The 12,996-nt window shown below is 41.6% G+C and overlaps 1 protein-coding gene across 6 annotated transcripts in view; it reads left to right on the forward strand.

Moving 5' to 3' along the window:
- The window catches only part of ZRSR2 (zinc finger CCCH-type, RNA binding motif and serine/arginine rich 2), a 37,426-nt gene that overhangs the window by 17,269 nt on the left and 7,161 nt on the right, over nt 1-12,996 (forward strand). For 4 of the 6 annotated variants that reach the window (XM_055376645.2, XM_063702992.1, XM_063702990.1 and 1 more), the window contains exons 6-9: nt 1,574-1,612; nt 2,543-2,661; nt 9,010-9,223; nt 11,918-11,973. In XM_055376645.2, coding sequence (XP_055232620.1) covers nt 1,574-1,612; nt 2,543-2,661; nt 9,010-9,223; nt 11,918-11,973 — 428 coding nt within the window. The remainder of the gene's footprint in view (nt 1-1,573; nt 1,613-2,542; nt 2,662-9,009; nt 9,224-11,917; nt 11,974-12,996) is intronic. The other 2 variants (XM_055376643.2, XM_055376644.2) reach the window with 1 other exon arrangement.

The raw sequence follows: 12,996 nt of genomic DNA on the forward strand, positions 1-12,996 counted from the left end.
AGGGATCCACCCGCCTCGGCCTCCCAAAGTGCTGGTGTGAACCACTGCACCAGACTTTTTTAACAGATCATTTTTACTTTACTGAAACCTCCGCCTCCTGGGTTCAAGCGATTCTTCTGCCTCAGCCTCCTGAGTAGCTGGGACTACAGGCGCCCATCACCACACCCGGCTAATTTTTTGTGTTTTTAGTACAGACAGGGTTTCACCATGTTGACCAGAGGACAAGGAGAGAGAGAGGAATTCAAGTCATATTTTTAGGTTTTTAGTTTGAATAGACAGATAGACTGGCAACACTATTCACTGAGGGAGCATTCAGGTGGATGTGGGCCAGGGAGTGTAGAGGACAAGAGTTCTGTTTTGAGCACCACAAATAAGCAACTAGACATACGAGTCTTATGTAATGCTTTAAGGGGCTAGGGAAGATAAGACTGTCTGTTAAACATAGGTACAACTTGTCAAATGCCAATTAGGTAGAAATTTACTGGCGTATTGCAGAACCTCCTTTGCCTTATTAAAAAGTTAGAATTTTCTCCTAAATGCTAATTACCACTGGTCATGTCATATTTTAGCTTCTGCTAAATGTTTATGATTTCATCTAGCATTGTTTTTTGGGTTTTTTCGTTTGTTTGTTTGTTCGTTTTTTTTTAGACGGAGTCTTGCTCTGTCGCCTAGGCTGGAGTGCAGTGGCGTGATCTCGGCTCACTGCAACCTCTGCCTCCTGGGTTCAAGCAATTCTCCTGTCTCAGCCTCCCAAGTAGCTGGGATTACAGGCACGTGCCACCACACCTGGCTAATTTTTGTATTTTTAGTAGTGACGGGGTTTCACCGTCTTGGCCAGGCTGGTCTAGAACTCCTCACCTCAAGTGATCCACCCGCCTCGGCCTCCCAAAGTGCTAGGATTATAGGTGTGAGCCACCATGCCCGGCCTAGCATTGTGTTTTATATTCACTAATACCCCCTTTTACGAACTAGGACATGGTATATATACTCAGATATACTAAGTATTACTATTATTGAAACTATTATAAGACTATTTTAAATATTTCGCAATGTGATCTGGTAAATTTTCTATTTGAATACAACGTCTCAGCTATGGGCCGGGCACGGTAGCTCACACCTGTAATCCCAGCACTTTGGGAGGCTGAGGCGGGTGGATTGCTTGAGCTCAGGAGTTCGAGACTAGCCTGGGCAACATGGTGAAACTCCATCTCTACAGAAAATACAAAAGTTATCCAGGCGTGGTGGTGCGTGCCTGTAGTCCTAGCTACTCGGAAGGCTGAGGTGGGAGGATCACTTGAGCCTGGGAGGCGGAGGTTGCAGTGAGCTGAGGTCACGCCACTGCACTCCAGCCTGGGTGACAGAGTGAGACCCTGTCTCAAAAAAAAAAAAGAGAAAAGTCTCAGCTGTATATCCTTTGAAAGCTTTTCAAAAGATCTGTGATTCAAAAGAAAACTAGAACTTGTGTGCGTGTGTGTGTTTTAATTGTTCCACTTGAGATTCTTAACCAGAGAAACCAGATGTGACTTACCTGACTTGTGGGTTTTTATTAGTCCTGTGTTTGCACCATTTTTAGGAAGCTTTGCAGAAGATGCTGGATCAGGCTGAAAATGAGGTATTTTTAAAACCTTACATTGATAATTTGAGACCAATTAATGTTTCCTTAGAAATAATAGTTCCAGTAATGTTAGTTTCGTGGTAGGTTAGTTAGATCATGTTTGGATATCTGGACTCATGTTTGTGATGCTTTGATTTATACAGCAACAACAAACTTTACTGATGAACAAATACAAATGGTATTCATGACCCCTGTGGACTGGACCTGTTTAGAGTCCTTACAGTATGTTTAAGCAACATCACATACCGTTAGCCTCCAGTGGACGGTTTACCTTGAATCAGAGTAACTTCTATTTCTGTCTGTGGTGGTTCCCTAATAAGTTCTTGGACCCTTTTTTTTCTCTTTTTTTCTTTTTTTTTTTTTTTTGAGACGGAGTTTTGCTCTTGTTGCCCAGGCTGGAGTACAATGGTATGATCTCGGCTCACTGCAACCTCCGCCTCCCGGGTTCAAGCAACTCTCCTGTCCCAGCCTCCCGAGTAGCTGGGATTATAGGTGCGCACCACCACGCCCAGCTAATTTTATATTTTTAGTAGAGATGGGGTTTCTCCATGTTGGTCAGGCTGGTCTTGAACTCCTGATCTCAGGTGATCCACCCACCTCGGCCTCCCAAAGTGCTGGGATTACAGGCGTGAGCCACTGCACCCGGCCTTCTTGGACCCTTTTTAGAATGGATGGAAACCTTGGCGACTGCCCCTGGTGGCAGTAGTGATACCAGATAAAGGAAAGTGACCAGGAGTCAAGAGAGACATGGAGCTCATGTCTCAGTACCGTTGTTTGTAAAGTCTTGATTGCCTATTCCAACTTAAATGTTTGCATTATTAAATGAAACAATGTTTATCTTTGAGGAAAATATTTTAATATACTTTGAAACATTTTGTCTTTCATGGGTTTTTACTCCACCAGTAAAGTCATGGTTATTTTCAACAGTTGGAAAATGGTACCACATGGCAAAACCCAGAACCACCCGTGGATTTCAGAGTAATGGAGAAGGATCGAGCTAATTGTCCCTTCTACAGTAAAACAGGAGCTTGCAGATTTGGAGATAGGTAACTAATTTTGTTTTATCATGTCAGAATGAAGTGATTCAAAATGCTGACATTTTTGAGTTCCCCTTTTGGGAGAGGCGCAGGTTTCCATTTCAAATGTCCGTCATCAGACATCTGCTGCTTTCTTGCTGCTGCTCTCGTTTTCCCAGCTGATCATCCTCTCCTTTGACCATCCCTGTTCCCTCTATCCTTGTTCCCTGGGTGGGCTTAGCCTAGTTCTCTGAGGGTGCTTCCTTCGCATTCCACATCTTTAGGAAGCCACTTTGCTTGTTGGTTTCTTCCTGAGCTTGCATTAGTCCATGGTGGACAACTGGGTTGGGGAAATAATATATTTGAGGAGCTTAGAGCAGCTTGGCTTTATTTTTGAAGGGCACACACTGTCCCCAAAACAGGCTTTTAAAACTTGGCATGTGCCAGGAGTTCCAGGCTGCAGTAAGCTATGACCACACCACTGCACTCCAGCCTGGGTGACAAAACAAGACCCTGTCTCAAAAAAGAAAAAAAAAAAACAAAACTTGGCATGTGTAAAGGGATATCTGTGAAAGACAGGATCCAAATGAGGAGAGGAAAAGTGTTTTAATTTCTGTTGTCAGTGAGTGTGCCCAGACTCAGGTGCAGACCGCTGGGTTCAAAACGGGCTTCAGTGGCTGCCAGTTTGGGAAAGTTGCTTAAGCTCTGTGTGCCTTCATTCTCTCATCTATGAAATGGGATTAAACATAGTCTCATCTTTCTGAGGGGGCTGTGAGGCCGAAATGAGCACACACACCCGTAGAACAGAGCCCCAGGAGTGCTTGCTGGCATTTTCATTATTGTGACTCTTGATGTTATTCTGAGAGACACTCTTCTTGTTCCCTGCCCCTTTTGGGTCAATGTTTTTGAAAGAAGAAGTTCATGTGGAAACCTAGTGTTGATCTCTTCAGTCATTTAGCAAGTCTTCGAACACCTATTATATGCCAGGTAATGGTGATTTTTATAATTTGGCCTGTTTATTAATGAACAACTTAAAGTAGGTAAATAATTCCTAATGGTGAATGAGTCCATCTGAGGCAAAATCTAATAATTATCACCATATATTCTGCAGAAGAGAAGATCTAATCATAACCTTAACATCCTATTAATCCTGAAAAGGGATATGAATAGTAAAATTCAGATGTATTTAATCAGAAACCATATGTCATCTGTCAGCTTTACTTTATTCATAAAAGTATCCATGCTGTGAGGTTTTTCTTCTTCTTCTTTGAAAATATATCCTTCTCTATGGTTCTCTCCTTTTTATTTTTGAATTTAAGCATTCACACCATTTTTCATTTTTTAAGAACAGTGGTTCCCAACCCTGGATGCACGTTAGAGTCATCTAGAAAGCTTTAAAAAATTATGTCCTACCTCGAGTTGAGTAAATCAGAATATCAGGGCCAGGCGTGGTGGCTCACACCTATAATCCCGGCACTTTGGGAGGCCAAGGCAGGCAGATCACTTGAGCTCAGGAGTTTGAGACCAGCCTGGGCAACATGGTAAAACCTGGTATCTATAAAAATAAAATAAAATAAATAAATAATATATATATATATTTATATAAAAATATTATATAAATAAATAAGAAGAAGAATACCAGGGACTTGGGTGGTCTTAGTTTCAAAATGTCCTCAGGTGTCTCTAGTGTGCCCTAGGATCGACAGCCACTAATGTCGAGTGTGTATGTCCTTTTGTGTTTTAGAGGTGGGATTGCAGATGTCTGGAATGTCTGTGAAAAGAGTCATGGGATCTGCTAACTAGTAGAAAGCCTCCTCTTGAAAAACTGGGAACTAAGAAAAGGAAAGAGACTTTATTCCCTTTGATACCTTTAGAAGCGTTTCTCAAATATACACTTTATCTAAACAAGAAATGGTAATAATTGATTGGTGTAAAAAACTTCCCACCAAAGAAAAATGCACTGTGAATTACCTTTCAGAGACAACTGAGACTCCATGTAAGTTCACATTTGCATGGGTAGTTGAACCAAATTGCATTTAAGGTTTTCCAGCTGCAGGATCCCTCATGTAGGATCTATCTCTAACATTTCCTCCAAATTTAAGACCTGTGGTAGCCTGATTCTTGATTCTCACCCCCTTTTTTTTTTTTTTTGAGACGGAGTCTCGCCCTGTCACCAGGCTGGAGTGCAGTGGCATGATCACGGCTCACTGCAAGCTCTGCCTCCCAGGTTCAAGCGATTCTCCTGCCTTAGCCTCTCAAGTAGTTGGGACTACAGGTGCATGCCACCACACCTGGCTAATTTTTTTTTGTATTTTTAGTATAGACGAGGTTTCACCATGTTGGCCAGGATGGTCTCAATCTCTTGACTTTGTGATCCACGTGCCTCGGCCTCCCAAAGTGCTGGGATTACAGGCATGAGCCACTGCTCCCGGCTTAATTCTCCTTTTGTTGGGCATAAGTGAGAGGAGGGGAGATGTCTTAAACGATTTCGAGAACTTGGTTGACAGGCCCTACCTTGTGGGAAGAGGGAATGGCCCGTCATGCTCTCAGATCCCATCTCTCCTCAAGTCATTTCAAGGAAATATGGACAGTGGTCAAATTAGTTTGCGAGCATTTCTTTTTTTTATTTTATTTTATTATTATTATTTTTTTTTGAGACGGAGTCTTGCTCTGTCGCCCAGGCTGGAGTGCAGTGGCACGATCTCCGCTCACTGCAAACTCCACCTCCTGGGTTCGCGCCATTCTCCTGCCTCAGCCTCCCAAGTAGCTGGGACCACAGGGGCCCGCCACCACGCCCGGCTAATTTTTTGTGTTTTTAGTAGAGACGGGTTTTCACCGTGTTAGCCAGGATGGTCTTGATCTCCTGACCTTGTGATCTGCCCGCCTCGGCCTCCCAAAGTGCTGGGATTACAGGTGTGAGCCACCGCGCCCGGCTGCGAACATTTCTTACAATTTTCATAGGCATATGAAATTTTACCATCACAGCTATCAAAGTATAACAGCAGTGTGGAGATTTTCATCATTCAAGTGATAAGTTGTGACATGAAATTCTGCGAAATTTGCAGTTACAAAATCCAGCACCATCCCTTTAGACAAGTAGACTGCTCTGTTCCCTTTTTATGGAGAGCCTTGGTGACTTGCTCCAGATCGTACAGCTGTTCTGTTCTGTCGTTTTGTCAGACCATCAGAAGAACACTTCCATAACCTAAGCATTTCTTTGGTTGGTTGTTTTTGTAATTAGTACAGAGTTCAATTCTAGAGCCATGCTGGAATTGGTATTTTTTGGAGTCACAGCTTTGAGGGGAATCTATTTGTTTTTCTCCTAAAAGGTAATAATTACTAATGGAAGGTAAAACTTAGTGGTCTATTGATACCTCACTTACTTCCAAAAGTGATTTAAAGAAGGTTCGTGATCTAGCGCATTAAGCTAGAGAAAGTAAAGGAAATTGAAAGCAAGGAAAGGAAGAGAAAGTGAGTTATTTTCTTCAGGTTTTTATTTCTCCATATTTGAATGCATCTCAAGCAGATAGTAAGCTGTCATTCTTACCAAAAAGGAAGAATGAGTGGTATCTCTAGAAAGACAGAAATTTTCCTGGCACCAGATTCTAAAGGTTTCTCCCATGGAATATTTTACAAAGACATTAAATAGGAAGGTGGACAATAACTTTAATAGATGCTTTATAACAGTTGCATATGTAATTTTCATGAGGATGTTTCTTACAGTGACCTTTGATAAATGATTGCAGCTTCACTTTAACATGCAATGCGGGGATTCTATGTAGGACAAAGGTAATGCGTACCAGGAGCACTTCCCTGAGAAGAAGAAAAAGAGGAGTAGTCAGTTAGCTATACCCGAGGGGGCATTTGGATACCCACACCATTTATTGGCCATCCTTGGCCTAAGGTAATATCCAACAACTGTGGGTTTTTGCAGCAAACTGACTTAAGTATCAGAATAATGGGTAAATATTATGCCCTAAACCAGTGGTTCCCAAATATGGCTGATCTTCAGGACCAGGTAGGGAGCTACTTTGAAAATATGGGTCCCCCACCCCTTGAGGTCTGATCAGATGGTCTAGGGTAGGAAGTAAGAAATCTCAGTTCTTCCCAGGTAATTCTGAGAACCACACAGGCTTGGAACCACAGCTTTAGACTGCCTTCGTAAATGTCACTTCTCTTAGCTGAGTTTTCAACAAAAGCTATAGGGCTGGCCTTTTGTTGTATACACTTAGATTATAAGGACTGTCTTTAGGCCAGATGGGATTTTTCCCCAGACAGGGACTTTGGTTCTATTCCAAAACTGACAAATGCTTATTTGACATCCTGGGAACTAGGGCCAAGTTCATTCAGATCTAGGAATCCCTTGAGCAGAATTTTAACCTCATTAAATTAGTTCCTTGTTTAATTCTCTGCATGCTTCATACTTATAACATTTTGATTCACTGTTAGTGTTGCCAGTCAGGTTGAGTCTTTGCTCTTCGTTCTATCAGTAGTTGGGAAGAGGGATCTAATTACAAGGTCTCTAATTGAATAATCCAGGAGGTCATTTGGAAAATAGAAAATTTCACGTTAATGAATGTTGATGAAGCATTTCTGAGCTGAGCATGGTGTATGCTGGGCATTCTGTAAGCATTATCTCAGTAGGTGCTTAGATAGACATTACAGACATGGAAAGTGAGTGTTATTAAACATTTAGTCATTTCAGGGCCATTGTTGTTTTTTCCCAACACGTCCTATTCTTCAACTCTCTTTCTTCCTAAATTCTGTGGACTCCCCCCGCCAAAAAAAAAAAAAAAAGTTTTTGTCTTACCAATTTTTAACTAGCAAACTAACCAGGAAAATTTTGTTTATTTGGAAACTTGAATTACATTTTTCCTCCTCATTGTATGTTAGGAGAAGGAAGGAAGTAAGAAAGTAAACTCATATGAAGGATTTTTGAAATATTATTCAGGTACAGCCTGGTCAGCTTAGCCTTGGTCCAGTTTAAACTATGAAAATAAAATTGTTCTTCATAATGGTTGGCCACCTTCATTAAATAAGAATTAAATGATGCAGGTATGGTAGCTCACACCTGTAATCCCAGAGCTTTGGGAGGCTGAGGCAGGAGGATCACTTGAAGCCAGGAGTGCGAGACCAGCCTGGGCAACATAGCGAGACCCTGTCCCTACAAAAATAAAATTATCCGGGTGTGGTGGCATACGCCTATGGCATGCGCCAGCTACTCAAGATGCTGAGGCAGAAGGATCACTTGAGCCCGGGGAATTCAAGGTTGCAGTGAAGTACGATCATACCATTGCACTCCAGCCTATGTAACAGAACAAGACCCTGTCTCAAAAACAAATTGTATTTATTACACCCCATCGTGAACAGGCACCAGATTGTAGATTAATGCAGATGTCTTGGATCCCTCTCTTCCAAGCCATATGACTGACTTGGGCAAGTGTGCTTTTCTAGGTCTCAGCTTCCGTCTTTGCAAAGTGGTGAAAATACTAGCCCCCACTGTCCTAAAGGGATAAAAGGACCAGAGGGGGAAAATGTAAAAATGCCATGAAAGCTACAAGATGCTGTACACAGATCAGATTGAATTGCTTCATTAACTGGAAGTTCTTGGATTACTATATTGTCTAAACATTGAGTCCACTGACGATTGTACAGAACCAGGATTGCATTGTTAGTTCCCACCTTCCTCTCAGCAGTCCCGCATGTGACATCTTCATGCCTGTCACCACATCCTGTCACACCAATCAGCGGGCCTTCTTTTCCCCTATGGTTCAACATGTATAGGCTTCCTGAACTTCATTCAAAGGCAGCTGAATGGTATATGAACTTTGAAATGTTTCCAACTTGACATTAAAACAGCAAGTGCCAAGTTTCAACACAAAAAAATCCTCTTAAGCGCTGAAACTTGGCATCTGAGCGGGGTTTATTATCTTTCAGTTAAGTCAAAACAACTAAATTACATGAGTTTCTATCTCAAAATTTAAAGCAAGTGTTTTTTTTGTTTGTTTTTTGTTTGAGACGGAGTTTCGCTCTTGTTGCCCAAGCTGGAGTGCAATGGCGCAATCTCAGCTCACTGCAACCTCCGCCACCTGGGTTCAAATGATTCTCCTACCTCAGCCTCCTGAGTAGCTGGGATTATAGGCACTACAGGCGCACGCCAACACGCCCGGCTAATTTTTTGTATTTTTAGTAGAACTGGGGTTTCACCATGTTAGCCAGGCTGGTCTCGAACTCTGGACCTCAGGTGATTCGCCCGCCTCGGCCTCCCAAAGTGTTGGGATTACAGGCGTGAGCCACCATGCCTGGTCTAAAGCAGTTGTTTTGTGAGTAATTTTCAACTATTGGTCTCGTGAATTTAAGCTTTTCTTTCATACGCAGATGTTCACGTAAACATAATTTCCCAACATCCAGTCCTACCCTTCTTATTAAGAGCATGTTTACGACGTTTGGAATGGAGCAGTGCAGGAGGGATGACTATGACCCTGACGCAAGCCTGGAGTACAGCGAGGAAGAAACCTACCAACAGTTCCTAGACTTCTATGAGGATGTGTTGCCCGAGTTCAAGAACGTGGGGAAAGTGATTCAGTTCAAGGTGGGCATGCGTGTGGAGGATGGGACTGGTTTGCTTCACCCTGCAGTACTTAATGGCACAAGAGAGCTGGGACACAGGCTCAGCTGGGGTCAGGCACGCTGGCACTCTATAAATGTGACTTCCCTCTTTCTCTCTTTCCACCCCCTACCTTGTTGCCAATGTCACGTCAATACCACATGAAATCATAAACATATATTAGCATGGTATTTCCTGAATGCTAGGGGTCTAGATTGGAAAGGATCTTTCATTTATTTAGTAGCTTTGTGCTCCAGTTCTTTTCCAGCACATGAATTCTCTGTATCAGGTCCCCTGCATATAGCCATCCAGTCCTTCACTTAGAAGCTGCATGTGACAAACGGTGCATTCCCTTCCTTCCTCTGTAGGTGGCTTCCGTGTGCAGTGTGACACAACTTCACTCACTAAGTTTGTTGGTGCATTGTGTTGACAGTGCCGACTTAGCTTCCACCCAAGGTGTATGTTCTTTCTTCTGGAGCCACACAGGAACATAAATCTAGATTCCACCACCTAACCCCCTTCTTTTTTTTACACTGTTTTTATTCATTGGATACTTTCAATACTGAACATAGTATTATACAAACCATGGTCTGTGATGCAGCATACTTGGTGAAAAAGGCATTCAGATGACACATAATTATTTTAAAATATTCCTTAATGCAAGGGTAAGGCCAGATGTAATCTCTGCTGCTCCCAGGACCCATTAGTTGAATTCTAATAGGGTGAAGCTTCCTGCCTTGTCTGTGATTTCGTCAGATCTGAACTGGAATGCCTTTGTTATGTTAAGGCAGGGAAATTGTCCCATAATTTGGGAAAAGACAGGAATAGAACCGTGATTTTTTTTCCTGCAAGTTGCAAATGATGATGAAAAGTTGGAACACCCCCCAAAAATGAACATATTCCTGACATTTAAGGCTATACTTCTATCAACCGACTTCAAGATTTTTAAAAATTCTTTTTATTTTTTTTTTTCCTCCTTAACCTTTTGTTTCTGGGGCATATGCCTTCCTGTCTTCACACTACTTGTCAGCACAAGCAATAACTGCTAAAGTGGAACTGCCTGGTCACAGCCACACAATACCATGTTAGAAGCACTGGCCGAGGAGGCCATGTGGTTTGACTAGCCTTGTCACTTCTTCCTGCCTTTTCCTTATCCTGAAAGTGAGGGGACTGGATTACATCAGTGGTTTTCCTCGTAGGGTTTCTTGATTATACTGCTTCTGTGAAGTGGTAATGGGAGGGCTGCTTTCAGAACTGCAGAGTAGTTAATGGAAATTGCACCCTTACTTGCAACAGGCTGCACCCACAAACCACAACCACCACAATGTATTTTTTCTTTTGTTTAGAGTTCTCTCACCCTAGCTTGCACAGCTGACATGGATTCCCGAGGCCTTTTATTCTTCCTTCTAAGGGTGGTGTTACAAACTGTCACTGAGTATGGATCCTGCTCGTTTTGGGATACCCTAAGAAAAATACTCTGGAACAAATTTGTAAAATTATAGATTCATTTTGAACATAAACGCTAAACACTAGTATGAATATTTGAGGACCTTTTTATATACTATTATATAAAAACAAATCAGATTTGTCATTGTTGAAGGCAAATGATCAAATATTTAACCTAACTAGTAATAGGAACAGTACATATGAAAATGGGATGATATTCACACCTATCAGGCAAAAAAATTATAAATTCTATTAATACCAAGAGTAGATGAGGATGTGTACATTAGTAAAACCACTTCAGAGAGCAGTTTGTCAATACCTAGTGAAGGTACGTGTAACCTATAAATTGGCACACTCCTGGCTATGCACAGTAGAGAGCTCTTTATACCCACAGAGACCTGTTTAAGAATGCTGACTGCGGTACTGTTTGTGGATGAAAAATTGGAAGCATCTTGAAAAACCATCATTCTAGAGTAGATAAGTTTTATTATTTGGTATATCCAGTATACAGTAGTTAAGTTTATGTGACTACATCTTGAAAAAAGAATATGGAATAAATACTATTGATATAAAATTTTAAAACATACAAAGCAACACTATATGTTGTTTATCAATACGTATTACCTGTTTCTTTGCATATGTATATATATGTGTATACCCATTATAAATAATGGACATTTATATGTATGATACATATGTGTGGGTTTTGGCATGCATATGATGTATGTATATATGCCTGTGTCTGTGTATTTGTATTTGTGTCTGTGTAGGTCTATGTATGTATATGTGTGTTTGTGTTTGGAATGTGAAGGCTACACTCAGCCTGTGGAGAGTGTTCACCTGTGTGATGGAGGAGGGAGAAGAATGGGATAGAAGGGCTTCAACTGGGTCTTTAATGTTTGACATATGTAAATATTCTCATTCAAAAGTGGAAAACGTTAGTGTTAAATCTGGGTAGTGTATATATAGGCTGATTGATATCTTCTGTATTTTTATGGATGTGTGAAACATTTCATATTTGTGGGAGAAAACAGACCTGGACCAACAGGGATCAGGCACGCTGCCATGTGCCAAGTACGCCTTAAATAGATGCAAGAGTCAGCTAGTATCTCTATTTTGCAATCTTTGATTGGTAACTACTTTGGGGAATGTTAGCCTGGACAAACAACATTTGATGAATGGCTGGTTTCTTTTCCTGAATTTTTTATGATAGCATTCTTCATTGCTCCCTAGGTCAGCTGCAATTTGGAACCTCACCTGAGGGGCAATGTATATGTTCAGTACCAGTCGTAAGTATTCTGCTTGTGGATGTCTTCCTGATTTGTCACAGTTTGTTGTTCTGTTTCTGTTGATGTCTGGGATTTTTCCACTGGATATATAGCTTTCATGTATTTTATTTCTTATGTTTTTATTTTTATTTTGTTTTTTTCTTTTGAGACGAAGTTTCGCTCTTGTTGCCCAGGCTAGAGTGCAATGGCGTGATCTCGGCTCACTGCCACCTCCACCTCCCAGGTTCAAGTGATTCTCCTGCCTCAGCCTCCTGAGTAGCTGGGATTACAGGTGCCTGCCACCATGCCCAGCTAATTTTTTGTATTTTTAGTAGAGATGGGGTTTTACTATGATGACCAGGCTGGTCTCGAACTCCTGACCTCAGGTGATCCACCCGCCTCGGCCTCCCAAAGTACTGGGATTACAGGCGTGAGCCACTGTGTTTGGCCCAGCTTTCATATATTTTAAAATATTTAAATAAAATTAAAGTTTAAATAAATCTAAATATTTAAAACTTAAATATTAAGAGTTGAAACAGAAATATAGAATGGATGTGAAAATAATATAAGCCGGGCATGGTGGCTCACACCTGTCATCCCAACACTTTTGGAGGCTGAAGTGGGAGGATTGCTTGAGGCCAGGAGTTCAAGACCAGCCTGGTCAACATGGCAAAACCCCATCTCTACTAAAAATACAAAAAATTAGCCAGGCGTGGTGGCAGGCACCTGTAATCCCAGCTACTTGGGAGGCTGAGACAGGAGAATCGCTTGAAGAGAGACCTCATCTCTACAAAAAAATTAAAAAATTAGCCGAATGTGGTGGCATGTGCTGGTAGTCCCAGCTATTTGTGAGGCTGAGGCAGGAGGATCACTTGAGCCCAGGAGGTCAAGGCTGCAGTGAGGTATGACTGTACCACGACACTGTAGCCTGGGGGACAGAGTGAGAGTAAGACTCCATCTCAAAAAGAAAAAAATAATAAATTTATATTTCATTCTTTATATATTTACATAGTTTTGAATGTTTTACAATATGGTTATATTATT

This window comes from Gorilla gorilla, chromosome X (genome assembly GCF_029281585.2).
Source record: "Gorilla gorilla gorilla isolate KB3781 chromosome X, NHGRI_mGorGor1-v2.1_pri, whole genome shotgun sequence".
NCBI classification, from domain to species: domain Eukaryota; kingdom Metazoa; phylum Chordata; class Mammalia; order Primates; family Hominidae; genus Gorilla; species Gorilla gorilla.